Genomic DNA, 26,775 nt, shown 5'->3' with positions numbered 1-26,775 from the left:
TCTATCCCAGCTGACTACGGGCGAAATATCAAACGTTAGAAATACTACTTATACACACACATACATTTTTTTTTATTTTATATATATATATATATATATATATATATATATATATATATATATATATATATATATATATAAAAAATACTAAACTTGGTCAATATTTTACATTTAAAGCTGAAGTACTTTGTGAATTAGGGCTGGGCAACATATCTTATAATTTGTGTCACAATGTTTTCTTTCTGAAAGATCATGAATATTGTCAGTACTTTTTATAACTGATTGGAAACAAGTGAATAAATGTTAAAAAAAAAAATTGTACTGAATCTTTAAAATTATAAAGATTTTCCCTTATTCCCTATAAAATGTTCCTTTATTTTCAATGGTAAATTTATGTAGAATATCAAATAAAAGTATTATTAAACTCAAATTTTTTTATGTTTTCTAAACCCAACACTTCATATATCGTGATACATTGTCGAATGCATCATCTTCAAGTATTGTGATACAATATTTGTTGTCATATCACCCACCTCTACTTTAAAAACATTTAAATAATGAAAAGTTTTCATATTTATTATGTTTTGGACATCAGAAATCAAATTTTTTTTTCAAGCCCGAGAACAACATCCACAATGAAACAGGTTTAGAACAACGTTTATTTTTAGCTCAGTTTCCATTCACATCATGTTAAAACAGGACAACTGTCAGTGCTTATGACCTGCAGAGAGAGAGAGTGTAAGAGAATAACAATGTCCATCTTAAATAGTCTATATAGGAGGATTATTTTCTCAAAATCAGGGAGAACAGATTTAAGGCACTTTGTATTAGACGTCATTAGAAATATCCATCTACAATCATTTAAAAACGAGTGAATTGCACACAGCCACATCATCGAAGTTAGTGTTTGCCAACCCAGACAAGAATTATTATTATTATTATTATTATTCTATCTACATTCACTGGATACGAGCAATCGTGCGCTCTGATTGGCTGCTCTACTACTAGGCTGTCAGCTCATATGCCGTGAGTAGAGGGAAAACAAAATGGCGGAGCGTGTTGCTGAACCACCGAGGATGAAATAAAAACTCTACTCGAAAACAAACCCCCCCAAAATTGTCAAGTATTTAAAAGAAACAAATAGTCGAAAGAATATAGCCCCCCCGCCCCAATATCTCCTGCTCCACACTCCAGCCCAGTCGGTGTTGGGAATGCACCTTTAAGTTGGTTTGCCAACCGCCAAAAAGCCCTAAAGAAGAACACCCCCCCCAAAAAAAGGCAACAAAATATGGAATAAAAGTATTTGATGCTAAGAACTTTTTTTTTTTTTTAGAAATTATCACTTTTTCACAAACTGCTCCTGTCATTTCGCCGGTTTGTTTACATTCTAAACGGAAATGATTTTGTCGGGCGTTTTGTATAAAGTTTTTGTTTATCAAATTTGCAAAAAATAAAAATGCTGTTTGTCAAAATCCAGTGAATGTGGATAAAATAAACCAGTTATTCCACTCAATCTTGTCGTACATGGCTTATAGACAACTCCGTGCCATCAGCTCATGTACGACTCGATTTCGTGGAATAACTTATTATTATTAATAAAATTAAATATTACACTCCCTTTTAGGAGATTTTATGTATTGCTTAAAAGTATCGGCTCTAAAACGACAGTTGTAAATAAAGGACAACAAATATGTGGAATTTCATGGTTTGTGCTGCTGGTTCTGTGTTTTTATCACAATGGTAGTAGGAAAATAATGCAAGAAAATCAACAGCTCTGGTGTTCAGGAGAACACTTCTCTTTTACAGTTACAGTGATGTAACACTTCTGTTCAGCATGAGTCAGTCATTCAATTAACGCTGTTTAAAAGGCAAGATTTGACCTCAGAAATTTTCTCTACTAAAAAAGTAGTAACACACCATTCCAAATAAAAACCGACATGCCGGTGAAAAGCTGTCTGACATCATCCGGTCAAGGAATCCTTTAACCTAATGTCTGTCTCTTCCAAAAGGCACAGTTTACATGATGCAAAACATAAAATGAACACTTTTTAAAATATTCAGTTAAAACACTTCTAAAATGTTAAACGTTGGGTCTCTAAAGATTAGCAGTACAATCCACAGCAGAGATCCTGGCTGCTTTCTTTTCCACCTTAAATCAAGGATCCCTGAAATGCCACGGCTTTACCTGACCTGCTCCTCATCCTCGCTCACAGAGGCACCCTACCTTCCACTAAGGCATTATACATTTCCTCTGTCACGGCCTCGTAACGCCCTGCTCTGGAGTTCAGAAAGAAGATCCGGTCTGCTGTGATACGGGGGTCAAATCCCTCCTTCTGTAACCTGATCTTCTGGATTTTAAATGTACCTGTGGGGGAGAGACGACACTGTAAATGGGCCAGTGCACAGACAAGCGGATGCACGAATGCAATCATTACAGACGGTTTATTTCTTAAATAAATAAAAAGGAAGGAGTTTCCAGTAACAGTCAGAGGTAAAGCTGTAACGAAGTCTTCTAACACAGGAAAGTCTTCAGAACAGAGGAGTTTTCACTTTTCTGTCTCGTCTGGAACAGGACAAGCTGTGTGTTCTCAGGATGGAGAGGGAACGACTGTTTATAGCTGCTATAACATAAGACTAAAATAAATAAATAAATAAATAAAAAACATTGTTCAAGGAAGTTTCATAACATTAAATGTAACTGTAAATGGATAAAATATAGGACAATACAATACAAAAATAAATACAAAAGAAACATTTTGCACTGGCAAATTTCTGGGGTCTAAAAAGAATTTAAAAAACCCAACCAACCAACCAACCAACCAACCAAAAAAAAAAAAACCCCACACTTCAGGATGTAGTGCAATAGGAAAATAATCAACCTCAGGGTGCCACTTTATCTCCACACCATTGTGCTGTTTGATTATTTTCATAAACAAAAACACCCAACTGTTTTATTCCTTCAAAGTAGGATTCCTTATGTTACCCCCCATGTAGTGAGTAAGCACAAACCACACCTAAGAATTTATTTTTTTTAAAACTTGGATCACAGGTAAGAAAATGTACCAGAGTGTCAGTGACGCAGTAGCGATCACAAAACCAAGGAGTAACTTTTGTGCAGACTGATTAGATCTTCCAAAACAAAACAGAATCAAAATCCATTTAAAAAAAAGTCAGTGAGGAGCAGCAATTTTATGTGAATTGTGGACAGATGACGGAAAAATAGATCATCGGACTATGGCTAGTGAGCTAAATATATACATGAAGAGTGCAAAAATCTTGTCAACAGTAGAATACACAGCCATGGGTGACTGCTAAGTAATAAATTAGCAATTTATAAATGAAAATTCAACAAACCCAATGGTAACTTCCGTGAATCATCCAAATAAAACAATCCAAAAAAAAAAAAAAAGCCCACAGAGAACTCTGCTAGGAAAAGCAAATTTGCAGAAAGTTCATCACACAGCTTAATTAGCCATTTCTGCATGAGAAATAAACAAATGAAATAGTAACTTTTGTGAAGAACAATTAGATCTTCAGAACAATCAAAATGCATTAAAAACTCAGGGAGGAGTAGTGATTTTCCCAAAGTTCGTTAACTGGCCTAATTAGCAACCTGTTAATAAGAAATCACAAAACCAGGGAGGAACTTTTATGCAGACTGATTAGATCTTCCAAACAAAACAGTCAGAATCAAAAGCCATTGAGAACTCAGAGTAGTAGTGATTTTTGTGAATTGTGGACAGATGGATGGACAACGGATGCAGCATGATGACAATAGCTCATCACCCTATGGCTGTGTGCAAAAAAAAAAAGATCACGTGCCCCCTTCAAATTCTAAGTTGAGCTGGTTGCCATGGAAATACCGGGGTGGGAATCACAGAAATCCCAAAATGTCAAAAGGCACAACTCCTCTAATCACTTAACATAACTGTCAGGTTTTGTGAAAAAAATTCCTAATTAGTTTGAGTTATGCTCCAGAAACTAAAAGCGTTTACAGACGGACGAACAGATGGATGGCTGCATCCCCCACATTATATGCTGTGGGGATAATTAATAAATAAACAAACCTAAAGCATCTGCGCCAGTGATTAAAAACAAAGCTGAAGCATTAAACTGAATGATAAAATTTCAAAGTCCAACAAGAAAAGGATATTTTACGGTATAAATAGTAAGAAACTTAACAGTCACTAGACTACACACACAGCATCTCTACTGAAACAGCAGAAACTTTATCAGGAGGATTCTGTGACCAGTCTAAAGATCTGCACCATTTCTAACTTCACTTGGATGTCTCGCCTCAAGCAGGAAGTGAAGACTAATTCAGAACAGGTGATGAAAACAGCGTCAAAGGTTACAGCCACATTACCAGGGATGGGAGTAGGGGAAAAGAAGGGGGGGGGGGGGATATCACAAGACTGAGGCTACATCCACATGACGAGATTTTTTTTTTTAGTGGGTTAAAAAAAAAAAAAAAAAAAAATCACGTCCACATGGGCAACGGATCAGTAAAATATCAGGTACATATGGCAACGCAACGCTTGCTGAAAACAATGCAATACACATGCCACACCTCTACGTGCGCTGTAAGACGGTCCCATCGGAGACCCCAGAACAATAGAAGTAGGACGCATGCACATAAACCCCTTCTTCTACCCAGCGTGAAGCACTCACAGGAACAAACACACAACAACAAGAAGATGGCTGCGACTAATCGAGGAAAAACCGACTCTCTTGTCTGCTAAACTTAGCAGCGACTGCAGCACTGAAACTACTACTACTCTGGGGTCCGCCATTGTTGCTGTTATGAATGATGCGCGCGATAGTGCTGCTTGTTCTAGTCATGTGGTTGTGACGTCATCGTAAACAAATCCGTTCTACTCATCCAGACGACTTCGCAACGGCACCGTTGCCAGATTTTTCCACTCTGGAAACCGTTCTCAAATATCGTTTTGGGGCACCCAAAACGCCAGTGCCGTGTGGACGCCAGGCCGAAACGATAACTTTATCGGATTCACCTGAATCCGTTGCCGTGTGGACAGGGCCTGAAACTTTGAATTAACTTTGAAGTAGGGGGATTAAACCCCCTCCCATTGAGGGGGAATCTGGGGGGCCTCCCTCAGAAAATTTTGCATTTCTAGGTGCTCTCTGGTGCATTCTAGTGCCATCTCAGCCAAAATATTACTGCTTGGAAGACAACAATTTGGCAGAAATAGCAACAGAATGCACCAGAGAGCACCATTAAACCTCATCACTGAAGTGGAGCCCTGGTTTATGGTACGCAAACACAGAATACACAAAGCCCAACCTGGTGACTAGAGCTTTCGATACAACTTTTTTTTTTTTGTGGCCATCCCAGTGTGTCAAGTTCATTTATCCAAGTCCAGCGCCACCTGTTTTTTTTTTTATTCCCAGCTCCTCATATTTCCCCAGATGGTCAACAAAAGTTGGTGACTGCATCGAATTACCGTGTTTTTGTAGTTTTTCCTGTGGCAGCTGTTGCTGTTTGTCAGTGTCCATGGCTGCACGATATGGTAACTTGCGCATGCTGAATCAGACGCTAGTCCAGTTCCTGTGCCAGTTTAGTGATGAATGGAACATAACTGTTGCATTATGCACAGCGTTCACCTTCAGCGTACTGCATACCAGTCTAGCAGTGCTTTGCAGCCAGAAATTCCTCTACGGTGGCCCATAGACACGCAGGCACCATGCAATAGTAGACACTGAAATACGTGGTTAAGACACGTTTTTCAGTTAATTTTTTTTTTAACCACTTCAGAATTTTTTCAAAAGACAGAAATCCATCTGTAGATGGAAACTTCCCAGCCCTGCATTACCAGGCTGAAGTGACTCAAACCGACTTTTTGCCTTTACACACACTTGAGTGCAGTCTTCATCAGCCAGCATGGCAAAACAACGAGAGAGAGAGAGAGAGCTACGATAGCTGCGAAAAACAGCGAAAGCTAGCCGTCTGGCTTTTTCTTCACCTTCTCGACCTGATCATGTGCAGCTGATGAACGGTTTGCTGTCCTCCAGAGCAAAATATGCTGTTTAGCTCCGAGAGGGTCCATTTAGTCGGTTTTAACACCATAAGTTGTCTCACAAACATGACTTTTTTTTTTTTTTTTGGTTGGGACTCTGATGATTCGTGCAAAAACGTATCAATGTGTTCACATTACAGTTAGATACAGGTCACATGTAATTATCAGGGATGAGAGTGGGTGGTCACCAAAAAAGCAGAAAACAAGATGGCGCCCGAAGCCGGGGGTCTGGGAGGGATACCCCCCCCAGGAAAATTTTGAAAAATAAGGCCTTACAAACCACTTTTCCTGCAATCTGAGCTGTAGTAGATAAAAAAAAAATCTGTTGTCTTTTTTATATATTTACATGAAAATATGTTTCAAATCAATAGGAGAATTGTTTGAATTCACCCCATGTCCTCATTAGTTGCATATGATTTCAAAGTCTTTTGAAATATTTAAGTTTTCAAAACTGTCAGCATTAATTCAGATTTACTGACCATCATATACATGTTCAATGTATTAAATCAAACGAATGCTAAGTTTATGGGATAATGTCTATGTACACTTTATACAATTATTTACAGTTCACAGTCAGTCACTTTTCATTTTCATTTAATCATTTCGACGACTTCTTCAGCCTTTTGGCCAAAGACAAAAGCTTGTCAGTCCTCTCTCTGTTTTTTTATACCAGCATCGATTTCACGTACCTTCGCTTCGTCTCGCTTGTCAATTGTATTCGGCATTTTGAGTAAAAAAGCCGATACTAAAGAGAAATGTATTTTTGAAGCGCAGCGACGATGAACATGTGCAAGTTTCGAGAAAATAGAACGATGCGGGTACTTTTGTAAGAACTGTTATGATTGGCTTTTGTCCTCTCCCACACTCTTGTAAGAACTGTTATGATTGGCTATCATGCTCTCGCCAGCGACGTTTTGGCCAATTACATTGTAGATAACACGTATTCTACCGCGAGACTCAGCGAGACTAAAGATGGCGAAAATGTAAACATGTAACATCGTCGTACGCTTGAGTATCACGAAGGAACATACCCCAACCCCCCTCAATGGAAAAAAAAAAAAAAATCTCAACGGATTTGGCATAATATCGATTTTCGCTCAGAAAAAGCGGAAATCTGCCGAAAAGCGGAAAACTCTCATCCCTGAATTATGAATGTGAACCATCAAGACAGGCAAATATGATAAAAAAAATCCGAATTGAACAATGCGGCTTGTAACATGAATGCAGTCAAAATGGTTAAGCTTTGGAACCTAGTTGTGCTATACTGGTGAAACAGCACCAATATTACTGGGAAATACACCACTTGTATTTTTCATCCGAGCTCCATCTGGGACACAGCAAACCAAAACCTTGACGTAAATCTCTGTCACTCGTGAAGAAATCGATGAATTGTTTAAATAAATTTGGGGACTTTTTTGTTTGTGAATGTGTTGATATAATAAAAAGAAAAAATCACACACTGACTTGAAGATATGAAGTTTGTCTTGTGTTGAAATACTTGCATTTTTCATTCAAAATACATCATGGGTCTGAGTGATATATTTAAATAATATTGGCTGGCGTTCAGTGGTATATCAGATATATTCCATTCAGCTAGCATGATACTGAACAGGTCAAAGACGAGTAGCTGAATGGAATATATCTGATATACCACGAAAAAGCCACTTATTATTATTATTATTACTACTACTACTATTACTACTACACACACACTCTCAAAGGCCAACACTAGTTTACCCGCAACTCGGCGCTGTTAGCGTGGCAGTCCAGTTACCTTCCATCCGGTGTAGTGTTATAGTGTTGGCGAAGGCCAATGCTAGCGCAGTCAAGCCAAATATTATTATTATTTTCCCCGTGTAATTTACTTAGTTACTTTTAAAATCAACATCAACACCTACACACAACGGAGCGACCTGGCAGCCAAAATTCTCTCAAAATCTTCCATATTTATCGAAGCAAACCTGGCGGTCATGTTTGTTTACAAAGTGTCACAGTCGCTCGCTAGCGTGGAAGTTTTACGTTTCTGACATGTTGTCTTGACAACCATGCAATATCGTAAACCATGTTAAACGCTCACTCTCCATTGGGTAGAGTGACGCAATATGCGTAGGATGAGCAAAATGCTAACAATATTGCATGCTATCAAACCAAATGAATGAAACCTACTAGAAGGGACTAGAACATGTTTTTATTCCATTGAAAAAGTGTCCGGTATGTATAATAATTCCCGATATTTCACTCTTATGTCACTCCCAGTGTTTTCCTGCTGACTAGACATGCGTTGTCAAAATGGCGAACCGGTTCAGAATTAAAATTCTTTGGATTAACTTGCGTATTTATTTTTTGTGTGGATGTGTCCATATAATATAAAGAACATTACACGGTGGGGTGAAGATATGAAGTTTATCTTTTCCTGTTGAAAAATACTGTACATCACTCGCTCACTCATGAAATGTATATTCACCACTCAAAGATAAAGTTCATATCTTCACTCCGTGTAATATCCTCTATATAACACACCGGTCACTTTTCACTGCTGATCTGTTCAAACACCGTTTTTAAATCACCTTAACATTACTGTTAAAATTATTTGCTCGATTTCACACTTTTTCCTGCCATAAAACAGAAATGCTCCTTTTGATCATTATTTCCAGCCAAAAAAACTAAGTGTTAACTATATGCTTGTCTAAATGTCAGCCAGGTCAGATTTACACTGATGTACACTACCGTTCAAAAGTTTGGGGTCACTTTGAAATGTCCTTATTTTTGAAAGAAAAGCACTGTTCTTTTCAATGAAGATCACTTTAAACTAATCAGAAATCCACTCTATACATTGCTAATGTGGTAAATGACTATTCTAGCTGCAAATGTCTGGTTTTTGGTGCAATATCTCCATAGGTGTATAGAGGCCCATTTCCAGCAACTCTCACTCCAGTGTTCTAATGGTACAATGTGTTTGCTCATTGCCTCAGAAGGCTAATGGATGATTAGAAAACCCTTGTACAATCATGTTAGCACAGCTGAAAACAGTTTAGCTCTTTAGAGAAGCTATAAAAATAACCTTCCTTTGAGCAGATTGAGTTTCTGGAGCATCACATTTGTGGGGTCGATTAAATGCTCAAAATGGCCAGAAAAATGTCTTGACTATATTTTCTATTCATTTTACAACTTATGGTGGTAAATAAGTGTGACTTTTCATGGAAAACACAAAATTGTCTGGGTGACCCCAAACTTTTGAATGGTAGTATAAAGTCCTTACAGGCAAGTATTGCCACTCAGTGACCATCTTGGTAACTCACCCAGGCAGTTATTTCACGCCAACAAGACCAAGCGTCTATCTAAACGAATCTGGCGAGAGCCATAATTGCACTTATAGAATAAAAAACGCATATAGAGAAATCACCAGTCAAATCTGATGCACCCCCCCCAAAAGGTTTATTGACTTTGGCTCCAAAATAAGGTTTAAAAAGCCTTACCCCCCAAGGTCGCTCTACTCCTATGACACATACACAACTGTGCATTTCCCGGTTTGTCACATGACTCTCTTTTTGAGGAGGGGGCAGGGTGTGTGCATGCACCCACCAACTAAGGTGTTCTAGACTTTTCCCACAGATTTCTATTCAGGACACTTAAAGTGGGACGTAGAACATCTCCGGTTCTTCATTTCCGGACATGACATTACATTAATGGAATTTCACAGACGCTTTTATCCAGAGTGATGTACAACATACCCAGAGCAGCCCAGGGAGCAGTTAGGGGGGGTTAGGTGCCTTGCTCAAGGGCACTTCAGCTATTCCTGCTGGTCCAGGGAATTGAACTGGTGACCTTTTGGTCCCAAAGCTGCTTCTCTAACCACTAGCTTCCTGACAGAAAGCATGAACACATCTTTCAAGCAGGAAAATCAAATCAGGATGAGCGCACTAACCAATGTGAGATGGGGGAAGGGGTGGAGCGGAGCTTCCAAGGGGTCAATCAGTATCATTTTAAATCACCTGTGAAACTGTCAAAATCACTTCACATTCATGTGTCAATTGCAGTTTATTAGTGGGGAAAAAACATTTCTCTCTTGGCGCATTTCTAAGCGATGACTTGTATGGTAGTCTGAAAACGTTAAAATGCATAACTCTAATATAAAATGTATAAAAGGTTGGCAGGTCTGTTGATGCTGTGAGGTGAAGCAGTAACTCACCTGTAGTGTCTACTTGTGGAGAGATGCGGAGAAAAACTGGCCGAGCGTATGAAGGCAGCACTTTCTGGACTTCTCGGAGAAAGGATTCACAGTTAAAGCTCTCTGCGGAGTCAACGATGGCGGCCATCCCTGCTTTTCCCTCCACACCTGTAATAATTTACACCTTCGTAAAATCACTACAATCATTTCCTCTCATGGACCGGAGTCGATTTGAAATATTGAGCAGTTAACACTGGGATCAAATCTGCTCGTCAGTCATCGACTATAAAACTGACTTCAAAATGTTCATCGCCACTAGTTTCTTTCCTGAAGCAATGCCCTGACCTGGCACAGTGACTCCGTATACTGCAACATCCTTCTGGCCCAGCAGGCTGCTCAGAGTTCCTTCCACTTCAGTAGTGGAGACGTTTTCACCCTTCCAGCGAAATGTGTCCCCACTGCGGTCCCGGAAGTACATGTAGCCCAGTTCATCCATCACCAGAACATCACCTGAAGTCAGAAAGACGCAGCATGACGCTTTAGACGTAAATCACTACTTTAGACATTCACTACTTTCCTTTCAGTGTCTTCATACATACACACAAAGATTTTAGTACACTACACAGGTGACATTTTATTCAGTGTCTCTTGTATCAAGAGGTCAAAATAAAGGGAGAAACGCAACAACTAGACTGTAGATGTCACCAGCACTGAGGCAAGTTATCTAGATAAACCTACAAAAATAAAAATAATATTCCCCACTTGCCCCTCCTTTGGGTGATCTTTCCCCCTCCCCCCTCAAGCTTGAGTCCTCTACCAGAGGCCTGGGAGTTTGAGGGTCCCATGCAGTATCCTAGCTGTTCCTACAACTGCGCTTTTCTGGACAGAGATCGCAGATGTTGTTCCTAGGATCTGTTGGAGCCACTCTCCCAGTTTGGGGGTGGGGGGTGGGTGTCACTGCACCAAGGGCTCCTATCACCACCGGGACCACTGTTGTCTTCGTCTTCCACATCTTTTCTAGCTCTTCTTTCAGCCCTTGATACTTCTTGAGCTTCTCAAGTTCCATTTTCCTGATGTCACGGTCACTTGGTATTGCCACATCCATCACTACAGCCTTGTTCTCCCATTTGTCCACCACTACCATGTCCAGTTGGCTAGCCATTACCAGTTCGTCTGTATCTGGAAGTCCCACAGGATCTTAGCTTGGTCATTCTCAACCACCTTCAGAGGTACGTCCCACTTTGACCTTGGGACTTCCAGTCCATACTCAGCACAGATGTTTCTGTACACTATGCCAGCCACTTGATTATGGCGTTCTATGTACACTCTTCCTGTTAGGATCTTACACCCTGCTGTTGTGTGCTGGATTGTCTCTGGGGCATCTTTGCACAGTCTGCACCTGGGGTCCTGCCTCGTGTGGTAGACCCCGGAGTCTATTGATCTTGTGCAGCTATGATTAGTGCCTCTGTGCTGCCTTTCAGTTCATCTTTATCCAGCCACTGGTAGGATTTTTCAATAATCAGCCACTTCTATCTGCCAGTGGTACATCCCATGCAGTGGTTTGTCTTTCCATCATGGTTCCTCTTGCACTTCCTTCTCGGGTTTCTGCTGCCTGAGGTATTCACAAAGCACTTCATAATTTGGGTCCATCTCCCTGATGTACTCGTGGATCTTTGTTGGTTCATCCTGGATAGTAGCTCCGACACTCACTAGTCCTTGGCCACCATCATTCCTCTTAGTATACAACCTCAGGATGCTGGACTTGAGGTGAAACCCTCCGTGCATTGTCAGGAGATTTCTTATCCTGATGTCAGTGGCCTCCATCTCCTCCTTCAGCCAGCTTACTAAGCCAGCAGGATATCTGATGACCGGCAGGGCGTAGGTGTTGATGGCCCGGACCTTGTTATACATCTCCATCCGTGAATATGACCATTCATCAGCTACAACATTTACGCTTTCATTTGTAAACATGCTCCTACAATGGAGTGAAAGTTTACTTTGTCAAAACTTTTACAGCACACTTGTCTGGTTTTAAAGAAACTTAGAAGAAAAAAAAAGTGTGAATAGGACTTTTTTCTCTTTATGAGAAGAGATTTTTATACATTCAAAGCTTCCCAGCTAGAAAATGATTTGCACCTGTCTGCAGATGACTACACTCCACGTTGCCAAAAATAATCTGGGTCATAAAACCACAGAGAGTTCAGAGTCTCCAAGGTGACTTAGATAAAATTGAAGTGAGCTTCCAGCTGGTGCGGGTCACTTTCAATGCAAGTAAAACTGAGATGATCAACAGAAAGTGAATCTTATAAAAATAAAAAAAAAAATCACCTTCCTCTATTTTTTTTTTCTGAAAAGTAAGCTGAAACCTGTGCGGAGCCACCCGACATCTTGGGTCATACAAGTAATCTACTTCCCTTACAAGCTCACATCATTTACAAGGCTTCTGTTCGACCCCTCGTGGAGTATCCTTCCCCAATATGGAGCGGAGCAGGTACCACGGCACTAAAGTTATTAGACCAACTGCAGAAGAAAGCTCTCTGCCTTTTAAACATTAATGACCCCTGAGAGTGGGCATGTTCCCTCTGAAGTGCAGGAGAAACATCGCTTCACTGTGTATTTTCTCCTGTCATTACTTCCTGCAACCATCTGTCAAGCTGAGCGGAGTATTGCCTACCCAGAGGAAGAGGAACTCGATCGACTTTGAGTGGTCACCCAGATGCTGTGAACATACCAAAGTCTAACACCAAGCTCCATCTCTCTTCCTATATTCCTAGAACAAGTAGGATGTGGCGCTCTCTACTAGTGTCTGAATTTCCCACTGCTCTAAATATGGATGCATTTAAGACAGGTACTAATGCATATTTAATTAAGTCCAAAAAATCTTGATGGGATTAGTACTCATCGTTTCCCAAAAGACCGGACAGGTAACGCACGTAACGTCATGAATCTGGCTCCAGACTCCCTTGGGATTTTTCCATACGCGTTTTATTTTATTTTTTTCTGCTGTAGACAGATGGCCTTGCGCAAAATTACCCTTCTGGATGAGTGTGTAAAGGGACATTCTTTCATATAAAAAAAAAAATGAAATTGGTCCAGAATATGCACTTAAAGCACACATCTTTATAAAAAAAAAAAAAGAAATAGAAGTCAGGTTATGCTTTTGAATAGTGCTACAATGGTGGTAGTTCTTTGTTTGTTTGTATATCCAGAATTTTCACAGATTGTTTGTAAAGGGTGCATAATAGTTTCCATGTAGTCACACTTGCCTGGGATCAGCTTGTAGAACAGCAAGTGTGGAAAAATCATTGAGTGCACAAACAGTTTAGCTGCAGTGTAGAGGAAATCGATCCTGAAGAAACCACATTCGCTTTACAGCTCATCAGCTATTATTTATACACGCTCATTAAAATCAGCTTCCTTTCTTCCTTTTCATTTGACGAACATCCATAATTACTATACCCCCACTCCGAAGGACAGGGGTATAATAAATTATGGGGCATGCATTTACACGACAATCAGTGTGGCAAATTAAAAATAAAAGTTATAACACGGCTAGATTAGATTAGATAGAACTTTATTGATCCCTTTGGGAGGGTTCGCTCAGGGAAATTAAAATACCAGCAGCATCATTACAGGATAAACAGAGAATAGAAAATAGAGAAAGCTTCTAGATAAATTAAATTAAGCATTTACATATACAAATATAGGGCGGCACGGTGGTGTAGTGGTTAGCGCTGTCGCCTCACAGCAAGAAGGTCCGGATTCGAGCCCCGGGGCCGGCGAAGGCCTTTCTGTGCGGAGTTTGCATGTTCTCCCCGTGTCCGCGTGGGTTTCCTCCGGGTGCTCCGGTTTCCCCCACAGTCCAAAGACATGCAGGTTAGGTTAACTGGTGACTCTAAATTGACCGTAGGTGTGAATGTGAGTGTGAATGGTTGTCTGTGTCTATGTGTCAGCCCTGTGATGACCTGGCGACTTGTCCAGGGTGTACCCCGCCTTTCGCCCGTAGTCAGCTGGGATAGGCTCCAGCTTGCCTGCGACCCTGTAGAACAGGATAAAGCGGCTAGAGATAATGAGATGAGATATACAAATATAAAAAAGAATAAGTTATGGGAAAAGAGGGGGGAAGAAAAAAGAAAAAAAAAAAAAAAAAAAAAAAAAAAGGCCAGCAGGAGAGGTATTGCACATTGTCCAGTATTGCTTTTTGTCAGGCTAGGCTAGGCTAGCGCTCCGTCCCATCCTCTGTCCTCCTGTTACCCTTCCTCCCCCCAGAGAGGAGTTGTGTAATAAACATTTAGTAAAAAGTATCATGCGTGATCAAGACAAATATGAAAATAAGATACAAGTACTTGCTAATCTGTAATATGACAGCTTTAATTTCAGCAGTTCTGTGGGTTTCTTTCCATGATCGACCGAGCGTGTTCTTCCTCCTGATCCGCATTTTACATCCTGATGGCATAACGTGCAGTACGCCTTGCCTGGTTCCTTGATCTGTCGGATGTGTTCATAAAGATATTCGTTTCTGACTTTAAATTCCAGCCACCGCCAATTCCACGGATTCTTGATACCGTTTTCCTTGTCTACTTTTTTCACATCGTCATTATCGTCATCCTCCCTTTGTACAACGTCTCTCTGTGACCCAGACACACCGAAAAAATCTTTTATCTTCACTTAATCACAAGCTATATTGTCAGCACGTGTTTGAAAAGAGTAACCCGAAAATGGTAAGAAAGAAAATGGCGCTGTGTCGTAAAACGGTCTACAATGTCGTATATATAACTTGTATGATGTCGTAAAATACAGAGGCACCTGGTGTTCGATTCCCCCCCAATCCAGTAAACAATATACTCGTCAGCGATTACGGTCCCTAACCATTAGCAGAGTACCCCCGCCCCCTAAATTTTTTTTTTGCAAAAATAGACGATTTATAAAATTTGTATTTTTGCGATCAAATTTGCGGAATTCCGTGAATTTTTCACAGCCCTGTTTACCTCTGTCCGCCTGTCCATATCTCAGTCTGTCCGAAACACCATTTTTCTCAGCAACCACAAATCATAGCCACTTGGTACTTGGTATCAAAATTCAGCTTGGGGTTCTATACCTTGTATACCGTTTTCAGGTCTGTCGAACATCGACTTCCTGTTTACCGAGTGAATGTATTTACGAAACATAGTGTGGATTTACAAAATTTTCCTAACACTTTTCTCAGCAACCACAAATCGTAGCCACTTGGTACCAAACTTCAGCTTGGGGTTCTATACCCTGTATATCGTTTTCAGGTCTGTCGCACATCAGCTTCCTGTTTACCGACTGAATGCATTTACGAAACATAGTGTGGCTTTACAAAATTTTCCTAACACTTTTCTCAGCAACTACAAATCACAACTGCTTGATATTTGGTAGTGAGCTTCAGCTTGGGGTTCTATACCGTTTTCAGGTCTGTCGAACATCAACTTCCTGTTTACCAACTGAATGTATTTATGAAACATACAGCGTGGATTTTGACACCATTTCAAGAAGCAAAATGCTGTTTCAAAATGACAGTTTACCGGGATGCTATTTGAAATCCCTGGGGGGAGAGACTGCTCTTTACCGACTTGTTTCAGGGTTCATTATTTGTTGAAGTCAACATTCATAAGAAGTGTCCTATTCCTTCGATTGCTTGCATTCTGACATAAGCGAGAGCAGGGGGATATGCAAGTGAGCAGTAGCTCACAGTTGATCTTGTTTAAGTCAAAAGTTACTTTCCTGAAAAGTACTCTTTGCCATGTCTGCTGATGATGATGTCACTAATTTGACTGTAGTAACGGTTTCAAACTAGGAAGTGGAATTTTACGTGACGAACAGAGACGAACGGAGGAGTGATGCACACAGTATAAACACCCCAGTGTTTTTAAAGGACATACCAGCACTCTTGGAACGCAGCTCGTCCAATCAACTTGGTGGAGCAGAACTAACAAAGTTTAATCAAAAAGGGTAAAATCAAAATGAGGTCGCCCAAGACGCAGTGTAACAATCTATAGTTCTGAGGTGACTCACCTGATAGGTACGCAGAGTCGTTTTTCTTGAAAACATCATGTGCGATCTTCTTCTTGGTGGCCTCCTGATTGGCATAACCATCAAAGCGACGCAGTGGATCCTGCTGGTTGATTTTCCCCACCAGAAGCCCGGGTTCTCCTGGGAATGAGACGGTGATGGAGTTGAACAGTGAAACAGCTGCACTGAACAGAACACATTTTGGAAAATTAGAAAAAAAACAAAACATGGATTAATCCTAGATGCACATAGTTACAATGTCGAGGATTACTCCAGCTTATAAACAGGGATGAGAATGGGACATTTATTAAAAAAAAAAAAAAAAAACTCTGAAATGCCTGGCCAGTCTAGGGGGCATCTGTCCAATTCACAATCCCCCTTGCATGCATGCATGCATACATACAACACCGATTCAAAAAAAGTTGGGACAAAGTACAAATTGTAAATAAAAACGGAATGCAATAATTTACAAATCTCAAAAACTGATATTGTATTCACAATAGAACATAGACAACATATCAAATGTCGAAAGTGAGACATTTTGAAATTTCATGCCAAATATTGGCTCATTTGAAATTTCATGACAGCAACACATCTCAAAAAAGTTGGGACAGGGGCAATAAGAGGCTGGAAAAGTTAAAGGTACAAAAAAGGAACAGCTGGAGGACCAAATTGCAACTCATTAGGTCAATTGGCAATAGGTCATTAACATGACTGGGTATAAAAAGAGCATCTTGGAGTGGCAGCGGCTCTCAGAAGTAAAGATGGGAAGAGGATCACCAATCCCCCTAATTCTGCGCCGACAAATAGTGGAGCAATATCAGAAAGGAGTTCGACAGTGTAAAATTGCAAAGAGTTTGAACATATCATCATCTACAGTGCATAATATCATCAAAAGATTCAGAGAAGCTGGAAGAATCTCTGTGCATAAGGGTCAAGGCCGGAAAACCATACTGGGTGCCCGTGATCTTCGGGCCCTTAGATGGCACTGCATCACATACAGGCATGCTTCTGCATTGGAAATCACAAAATGGGCTCAGGAATATTTCCAGAGAACATTATCTGTGAACACAATTCACCGTGCCATCCGCCGTTGCCAGCTAAAACTCTATAGTTCAAAGAAGAAGCTGTATCTAAACATGATCCAGAAGCGCAGACGTCTTCTCTGGGCCAAGGCTCATTTAAAATGGACTGTGGCAAAGTGGAAAACTGTTCTGTGGTCAGACGAATCAAAATTTGAAGTTCTTTATGGAAATCAGGGACGCCGTGTCATTCGGACTAAAGAGGAGAAGGACGACCCAAGTTATTATCAGCACTCAGTTCAGAAGCCTGCATCTCTGATGGTATGGGGTTGCATTAGTGCGTGTGGCATGGGCAGCTTACACATCTGGAAAGACACCATCAATACTGAAAGGTATATCCAGGTTCTAGCGCAACATATGCTCCCATCCAGATGACATCTCTTTCAAGGAAGACCTTGCATTTTCCAACATGACAATGCCAAACCACATACTGCATCAACTACAACATCATGGCTGCGTAGAAGAAGGGTCCGGGTACTGAACTGGCCAGCCTGCAGTCCAGATCTTTCACCCATAGAAAACATTTAGCGCATCATAAAACGGAAGATACGACAAAAAAGACCTAAGACAGTTGAGCAACTAGAATCCTACATTAGACAAGAATGGGTTAACATTCCTATCCCTAAACTTGAGCAACTTGTCTCCTCAGTCCCCAGACGTTTACAGACTGTTGTAAAGAGAAAAGGGGATGTCTCACAGTGGTAAACATGGCCTTGTCCCAACTTTTTTGAGATGTGTTGTTGCCATGAAATTTAAAAAAAAATCACCTAATTTTTCTCTTTAAATGATACATTTCCTCAGTTTAAACATTTGATATGTCATCTATGTTCTATTCTGAATAAAATATGGAATTTTGAAACTTCCACATCATTGCATTCCGTTTTTATTTACAATTTGTACTTTGTCCCAACTTTTTTGGAATCGGGGAGGGTGGGTACGTACGTACGTGAGTGCGTGCGTGCGTGCGTGCATGCATGCATACATAAATAAATGACTTCAAATTCAATGATGGTTTAAAACGTTTATAAACTTGTTGCAAGGATGGACGGCAGTGGAGCAGACAGAGAGCCGGAAAACTTCTTCCTCCAAAAATATATTTTTTATTTTTTCCATTTTCAAAACTTTTCTTAAAATAGTGCAAATATTTACAGTGCGCCAACCAAAGGTTCAAATTGCCAAAAAGAAAACCATACAAACAAAAAATAAGAAAAAAAAATAAAGGAGGCTTCAAGTTTGCCAGACTAAATAAAAAAAAAAAAAAGACCCTGAACAAAACTATTAGTCAGCCAAACCACAGCACCTTCAAACAAGACGTTCCAACCACAACTGAGGCTCTGGAGCTACTGCAGAGCTTACATACCTGCAGCCCCGCCCACAGTTGAGCCCAAATTGCAAAATTAATCAATCAACTAAATAATGACATCCTAAATACAAAATAACAATTTAAAAAGAAACAAACACAAAATATACAAACATCCAAAATAATTTTCTTTAACCAAAAACCCTTCAGTGCATAGTAAAATACATGTTTCCCCAACACCAGTAAAACACCCCCATTAAAATAGTCCGTTCTACCAAACACCCGCGAAACCCCTCCATAACAAGCCAATGGTACAGTCCCTCAGTTTCTCGCAACAAACAGGAAGTATGTGGAGTTCGCGCGATGAGTTACTAAAAACTATTTTGTGTTATAAAAATGCTAGAACTAAATAAACTTGACGTTAGAAATAACCGGTTTGTACGTGTTTTTCCTAGACCAGACAATGCTTAACAGATGGGAGATGAAAATGCTTAGAAATGTGTGATGCGTTTTACATACGAGTGGAGCCAAATAAATGTTACTAGAATGCCGGTAGGCCTTTCCCTGCACTCGCAACAAATGCTGCTCTTGTTAGAAACTATGGCAAACGATGGAGTATGAAATGCTTGAAAACCAGTAATACCCATACAGAAAACAGTAATGGGGTGGCACGGTGGTGTAGTGGTTAGCGCTGTCGCCTCACAGCAAGAAGGTCCGGGTTCGAGCCCCGTGGCTGGCGAGGGCCTTTCTGTGTGGAGTTTGCATGTTCTCCCCGTGTCCGCGTGGGTTTCCTCCGGGTGCTCCGGTTTCCCCCACAGTCCAAAGACATGCAGGTTAGGTTAACTGGTGACTCTAAATTGACCGTAGGTGTGAATGTGAGTGTGAATGGTTGTCTGTGTCTATGTGTCAGCCCTGTGATGACCTGGCGACTTGTCCAGGGTGTACCCCGCCTTTCGCCCGTAGTCAGCTGGGATAGGCTCCAGCTTGCCTGCGACCCTGTAGAACAGGATAAAGCGGCTAGAGATAATGAGATGAGATGAGAAAACAGTAATGGAAATGAAGTGCAACTCACAGCGACAGGTCAGCCAAGATGTTTGAACGTTGCCGGCAGATTGCTGCCTATGCGCTGTGCGCTTGCGTGAGAGGTGTGTGTGTGAGAAAGTGTGTGTTGCCGGAAATCGTCGTGAGTTGTCGTTAGCATAAATATTGAAGAAAGCAATGACGATTTCCGTTATCACAGCTGCAACTAATTTTGCGATGAGCGTTGCTGAAAGATGCTGGCAGTCGGTCGGTTGGTCCTGCCTGCTTGTGCCACCACAAGCCTCGCCTCGTGCCGACCCCCCAAAAAAAATTCTCAACGGATTTACACGTTTCACAAAAATGACATTTTCAGTGGGAAAAACTCGGAATTCCGCGGAAAATTCTCATCCCTGTATAAATCTACAGACTTGCACTGAGGATGGAAAACTCACCTGGCTGACACGGGACACAAAGTCCGTCCTTATTCCTCACCAGCTCCATGGTCTCTTCGTTGACCTTCACTAGACGGATGGGGTAGATGTTCGGCAGAATCATGCTGTTAAAACCACACGATCCCACCTGCAGGGGAGCCATAAGAATAAAGCACTCAAAATCGCCACATAGGAAATGACTATACACAGGGTTGCCAGGTATGCAAAAGAGAACACATTCATTCTGATTAACAATAAAATAAGAATATTTTGGAATAAGTGTGACAGTATGACAGTTTTACTCAAGTATTATTACACTAGTATTTTTGTATTTAACAAGTTTTGACACACAAGAGGTGAATTCATACACTAAAAACAGTCTAGTTCTTTGATGTATGCATTTACTACAACTACAACAATTAAAATAAATACAATACTATGCATTCATTGTCTACTATTTAGCTTATCGTAAGCAAAGAGATTAATCAAATTGAAACCAAAAGTAACAGGAAATATGTGGACCTGGCAACCCAGACCACATGTGCCACAAACCACATCTGTGGTTCTTGTTATACGACTTCTATGAATACTCACTCACTCCATAGCATACTGTTTTCATTTTCTTAAATACAATTTTATAAAAATTTAATTTTTCCTTCTTAAAACATCTCTGCTCGGATTATTCCATGTTCAGTCTCCATTCAGTAAATAAAAAACAGCCCTGAAAGGAGCAGCTTTGACTGACTGTAGCGCCCAACCTTGCCATCCATGTTGGCGATGCTGCAGTTACACTCGGTGGCTCCGTAGAACTCGCCGATCTGTTTAATGCCGAAGCGCTGAGTGAAGGCCTCCCACACGCTGGGGCGGAGCCCGTTACCCATAGCCAGGCGCACACGGTGCCCGCGCTCTGACGGGCGCACAGGCTGAGACAGCAGGTAGCGGCAGATCTCGCCTATGTACTGCACCACCTGGAGGAACACAAGAACATCGAGCAGAATTATCGACTTCATGTCAAACTGGAACGTCAAACTCCAAAATACTCAGGGGTGTAATCGGCAGTGCTGAAGGAAGTAGGTAGTTCTACAAAACATGGTACTATTACTACTGCTACTACTACTACTACTATCATCACTATTATTGGTACTAGTACGTCTATTATTAATTTTACTACCATTACCACAATTCATACTACTACTAATACTATTAACACTACTATTACTACTGCGAGTACTAACATTATTTCCGGTTCTACTGCTAATTCTAATACTCCTCCTCCTCCTACTGTTTCTAAATACTACTATCAGTATCGAAAAATTAACAGTTATTCTACAAAATCGAGTCGTACATGAGCTGATCGCTGACGAGGCGCATAGCACCGAGTTGGCTATAAGCCATGTACGACGAGATTGAGTGGAATAACTGTTTTATTCTATCCACATTTCACTGGATTTTGAGAAACTGAGCATTTTTATTTTTTGCAGCTTCGATGAATAAAAACTTCATACAAAACGTCCGACGAAATCATGTCCGCTTAGAATGTAAACAAACCGGCGAAATGACGAGCAATTTGTGAAAAATGCTAAAATAATAATTCTGGAAAAATAATTAAAATGAGATGTTCTTACCATCAAATACTTTCATTCCATATTTTATTGCTTTTTTTTGAGGTTTTGTTTCTGAGTTTTTATTTCATCCTCGGTTGGTTCAGCAACACGCTCCACCATTTTGTTCTTCTCTACTCATGGTATATGAGCTGATAGCCTAGTAGTAGAGTAGCCAATCAGAGCACACAACTGCACATATCTAGTGAATGTGGATAGAATAATAATAGCAATATTACTACTGCTGTTTAGACCCCGAAGCCGCCGCCAGGCGCCGCTAAAACCGCCATTTAGAATTTGAGCCGCCGCCAGCCAATAATTTTGTAAGCCAATTTGAGCCGCTATCTAATAAAATTTGGCTGAGCCACTAAGAATTGTGTACATCAAATAATGGGTTTATCCACATCATGAGCTACAAGAAAAGTGACACAAACATGATCAACTGTACACACTAGCAGTAACACAATAGAGACATATAGGCATACACTGTAGAGATTTAGAACTGATATCACAGCACAGAGAGCCACCACAAGCTTGCCGTTGTGACTACCTGTCTGGCTTCCCGCCCCTCACACCGTTACCACGATACACTGGGGAACCCGGGAACCCACCCAGAGCATCAATCGACTCCGATATCGACGAGATGGCTGCATTCTTTGCCGCTGCTGAGGGAACGTGTAAAGGTTTTTTTTTTTTTGTTTGTTTCACATACTTCGAGATTGATTAAAAAAAAAAAAAAGTACTCCACCACTCTACTTTCATCATAGTAAGATAGCTGCCAGTCCTTCACTGGTCATTGCTAGTGAGAGTAGATAGCTAGATGCCTTCCTCGAACAATCCAGATTAGCTTATTATTAGCATTGAACTACAATCTTGCTAGATTTATATATTTACAATGAAGTAAGAGACCAGGGGACTTGTGGTAATTTGCTATTTATTCCCCCCATTTGTTTGATCCGTTCGCCCGGATATATGCCACACAGTGACGTCCAGTATCAGCCATTTGTAGCCATAAACATTTTGGTGGCTGCAGCAGCCATTAAGGTTTTGGCTGAGTCAGCTAGCCAGCCAATAATTTCATCAGCCAGCCATTATCCTGAAAACAAACGGCTTCGGGGTCTACTGCTGTTAGTACTGCTATTTTTATTACTACTGTTTAGGGCCCAACCAATAAGGGATTTTTGGCACCGATAATGATACCAAAAAAAAAAAAAAGTGTGAGATTTCTGATCACTGATATTCAAATTATTTTTACGCCGTTTTGATTGGCTGAACGAACTGCAAGTAACTGCCTACAAATCATGTCTACGCATGTCCAGTTACTACACACTTTTGTATTCGGAGTTCTAGGAGATGTAAATAAAACAGCGATTGCATCCGATTTCTTCGTTATAGTTTGACTCATCATGCAAACTTTAAGCCGCATTCCAAAAATAATAATTTGAATGATTAAACAATTATTGTACTCGGTTTTCACAAAATATTGTAATTTGTTCATGTCTGCCTTCAGCGTCTGCAAATAGCTGCTTCTTGTTCGCCACGAACAAAATCACGATATTTTGTTCAGCTTTGTCCAATAATTGCTTAATATCGGCTGATACCCACCCCTCAAAAACGTTAATATAACTATGAAATACTTTATCTTGTTCATTCGTTTGTGTAGGAACTGAACAAAAGTAGTTAAAACTTAAATATGATTTGTACATACAGTATATGGCATTAATTAGTGTACAACTGAAGCCGACTTTTTTTTTTTTTAAATAGCCGAACACCTCCATGTGACACAGCGTTGCTACTCTGCTTGGGTCAGCTGATTGTCGTGATTTGTGGCGTTCCAAACATGTGTGTGTTACCAATAGTGGAGCCACAGTATGCCATCCAGTGGACAAACTATGTAATGACACTCATAACACTGTTACAGATCCATCTTCCATCTCTCCGTTTCTTTTTTCAGTTGTCATTTATCAGTCATTATAAATGCCGATATCAATTTATCAGCAATTAGCTCATACTGGCTGATAGCATCAGGTCCTACCTTTTTAAAGTTATTATTACTACCGTTTAATTCTAGTATTTATTTTCTATTGCTGTTTACACACTCTTCTACCATAGCATCCTACCGAACAACTTCCGTTATGCATACTGCCGAGAATCTGAGATCATCTCACAATTGTCTTCTGTGGGGCCTTCCCCTCCCATGTATGTTCCTGGATGCCTTAATTTCAGACGGACGGAAGGAATCTATCTATGCTTCTACTGACACTTCAATCTTTCCTATGACTACGTCTACTAATACTCATAACTATTATTTCTACTACTGCAGTTATTAATCCAGGAAAGTGTGTGTAAAAGTGAGTGGAGAACTTGCGTGTGGACTCTAGCATGTGGATTAGAACGATCAGCAATATTTTTCAGGTTTCTGAAGTAATCCAAGTGTGACGTTATGAAAGCACACTCCAGGATTTCAACATTGTTCAGACTAAGCAGAGGTCAAAGTTTAATATTGCAAAAAACAGAAGGTGATTTAACAGTGACCAGGCGTAACTGTAAATCACTGATGCACTCGGGGGGCAACATAGGAGGCACAACCCTAAAGGTCATCTGCATAGAGAGGGTTCGGAATTATGACCTGACCTTAGGTGGAGAATATGATTTTTTTTTGGGGGGGTGACAAAGGCAATAACCGAATCTTGAGATCTCTCTTGTCTGATAGACGCAGTAAAAGATTTACAACGATCAATAGATACAAGGAGTGATTTTCCAGACACAGAAGAGGATGTAGGTCAAAGTGTGAGCAATGCCAGAAATCCCAGTGGAAAGGAGAAGAAGAAGAAAGTGTCATGATTCAGTGCGTCAAAAATGGCACAAAGCTCAGGCAGAATAAGGACACAAAGGGCAAGAGGGTCGGCAGTGAACTGAAACCGAACTGATAAGTGTCACGACGACTTTGTCGCCAAGTTAGAGTTACTGTGAGACTTTACCAGTCGGAGTAACAGGATGCCATACCAGGATGAGCAAACAATCCAGCAAAAAGATGCACAAGCAATGAAAAAAACCCCAAAACAAAACAGTTTATAACAGCACTCCAGAAAAATAATCTTCAATAAAATCAACATGATTAAAGCAGCCATAAGAAGAAAATGACAGAGGGAACGCTGGTGAAAAGTAGCAGCACAGTTGCACGCAGATAATCCGCTTAAAAGACACAAAACATCCGATATCCTTTTTACACTTTTCTGGCCACAACATTCAGGATCTTGAAGGCTGCCTCTGATTGACTGGCTCTCAGCACTTCAATATAAAGCATGCACTGGATTTCAGCAGGAAAACAAACAAATTTTAGAACGTGATGAGATTTTTGGAGCACGAAAGCGTCACTATACTGAAAAACAGCTGGTTTTCTGCCGTGCCAGTCATACTGCCTTTTGATGTGAAAGTAGGCGGTTCTTGGCAAATTGTGAAACGTTTTTCTAAAGTTGGATTTTCATTTCATAAACTACTTTTGGAAAAAAAAAATCATGCAATTATATGCGGTCAAGTCACTTTATTTCTACAGCACATTTAACAAGAGTGCTCTGAGAGCACAATATCCGCTGCTGGCAACTATGCCATAACTCTGGTAAAATGCGAGTGAATTGAACGAAAATTCCAGTATGCGCATTACCGACATATAACAAAGAATCCTGTTGCGTTTAGTGAAATTCCTCCAAGAATTCTGAGAGGAGTTGATTTCAGAAGGCGAGCACCCTTCCCAGGACGGACGGACGGAGGTACAGACAGACATCGCCACTTCATAATCCCCCTTCGGGCCTTTCAGCCAGTGGGGGATAAAAATTGCGAGGGAAGTAGATTTCAGAAAGCAAGCACACCTTGATGAAACTGCCAAAGTACAAGTTTGTTAATAATTAAGGGCATACGTAACTCGCCCAAATTTAACAAAAATTTCAATATGCGTATAACTGTCATAACACAAAGCCTTTTGCCAAGTTTGGTGAAATTCCTCCACAAATTGTGAGACGAGTTGATTTCAGAAGAAATTTGTCAGAAGAAACTTGTCAAAGTACAAGTTATTTAATCAAGGGTCAAAACTCTGGGAAAAAATTTCACAGACGAAATTAAAATCGCAATATGCGTATTCATGGATTAAAGCAAAAAAAAATTATTTGACTGAAAATTTATGGGGTGTTATGGGTGGATTTCGATGAAATTCCGAGAATTGTTAACTTAGAACTGATAACTTTATCATCAATTAATTAATGGATTAATATATTCAATTTATTGCACATTGCTTCCGTATATTATTTTTTTGTGGCAAACCACACAAATGCAAGCGCCTGGAATGTTTAGTTTTTCGCACCATGAACTAAATGGCTTTCCGTTTTCACCCATTTCGTACAGCCAAGCCCACCTCCACTTGTTTTTTACACCTTTATTGATGGCAGACACATCAGTGCCTTCTTTCATGTAAAGCGCATCCATGCTGCCGAAACCGAAAGCAGAATGACATGCTCCTCTATGCTCGACGTCAATATAGAAAAAAAAAGTTTGGATCTTCGCTTAAATTAAAATTAGACCTTACTTTGTGTTGAATACGACTTCAAAAACAATTCAAGATTTTATTAAGAGAAATATTGTGGCCAACACGAGTGTTAAGTTACCTAAAAGATCGCGTGAAGTTGGCTGCTATCGACTTTGCGTTCATTCTCATTTTCCTCCATCATTTCATAGGCCAGAAACAGATGTTTTGACGTAATTTAACTTAGTAGGCTATGATTATTATTTAACCATAGTCTTCTAGACATTTTGACTGTTTGGGGCATTGAACGCTGGTGTATGATTTTCAGGGAATCAAGTTTAGCGCATGTCGGAACATCATTGCGCTCGCAGCCTCCAACGTCCTTTAAATTGTGATATAACGTAGGCTATAAGGCACGGTTCTAACATACCTTACACATTGGCCTAACGAAAATAATTATTGGGGCGTCTGCTGATTTGTTGGTTATAAATTTAGGTCTAATTACTTCTGACCGTCTGCAAGCATTGCACCGTCGGGTCTTCAAGTCTGGCTGAAGCAGAGGAGCGGGCTTTCCGGGGTTTATTTT

General features: G+C 40.4%; 1 protein-coding gene across 2 annotated transcripts in view; it reads right to left on the bottom strand.

The window, feature by feature from the left end:
* Window positions 1–641: 641 nt before the first annotated feature.
* The window catches only part of slc27a1a (solute carrier family 27 member 1a), an 81,931-nt gene continuing 55,797 nt past the window's right edge, over window positions 642–26,775 (bottom strand). The window contains exons 7-12 of one of the 2 annotated variants that reach the window (XM_060942528.1): window positions 20,831–21,040; window positions 20,094–20,220; window positions 16,243–16,419; window positions 10,552–10,716; window positions 10,228–10,374; window positions 642–2,365 (exon numbers count right to left, since the gene is read on the bottom strand). In XM_060942528.1, the coding sequence (XP_060798511.1) occupies window positions 2,208–2,365; window positions 10,228–10,374; window positions 10,552–10,716; window positions 16,243–16,419; window positions 20,094–20,220; window positions 20,831–21,040 (984 nt within the window). In that variant the 3' untranslated portion in view covers window positions 642–2,207. The remainder of the gene's footprint in view (window positions 2,366–10,227; window positions 10,375–10,551; window positions 10,717–16,242; window positions 16,420–20,093; window positions 20,221–20,830; window positions 21,041–26,775) is intronic. The other variant, XM_060942529.1, reaches the window with a different exon arrangement.

Source organism: Neoarius graeffei, chromosome 16, assembly GCF_027579695.1.
Source record: "Neoarius graeffei isolate fNeoGra1 chromosome 16, fNeoGra1.pri, whole genome shotgun sequence".
Lineage (NCBI taxonomy): Eukaryota > Metazoa > Chordata > Actinopteri > Siluriformes > Ariidae > Neoarius > Neoarius graeffei.
The sequence above is the reverse complement of the archived record's forward strand: the minus strand, read 5'-3'. Positions and strand labels throughout refer to the sequence as shown.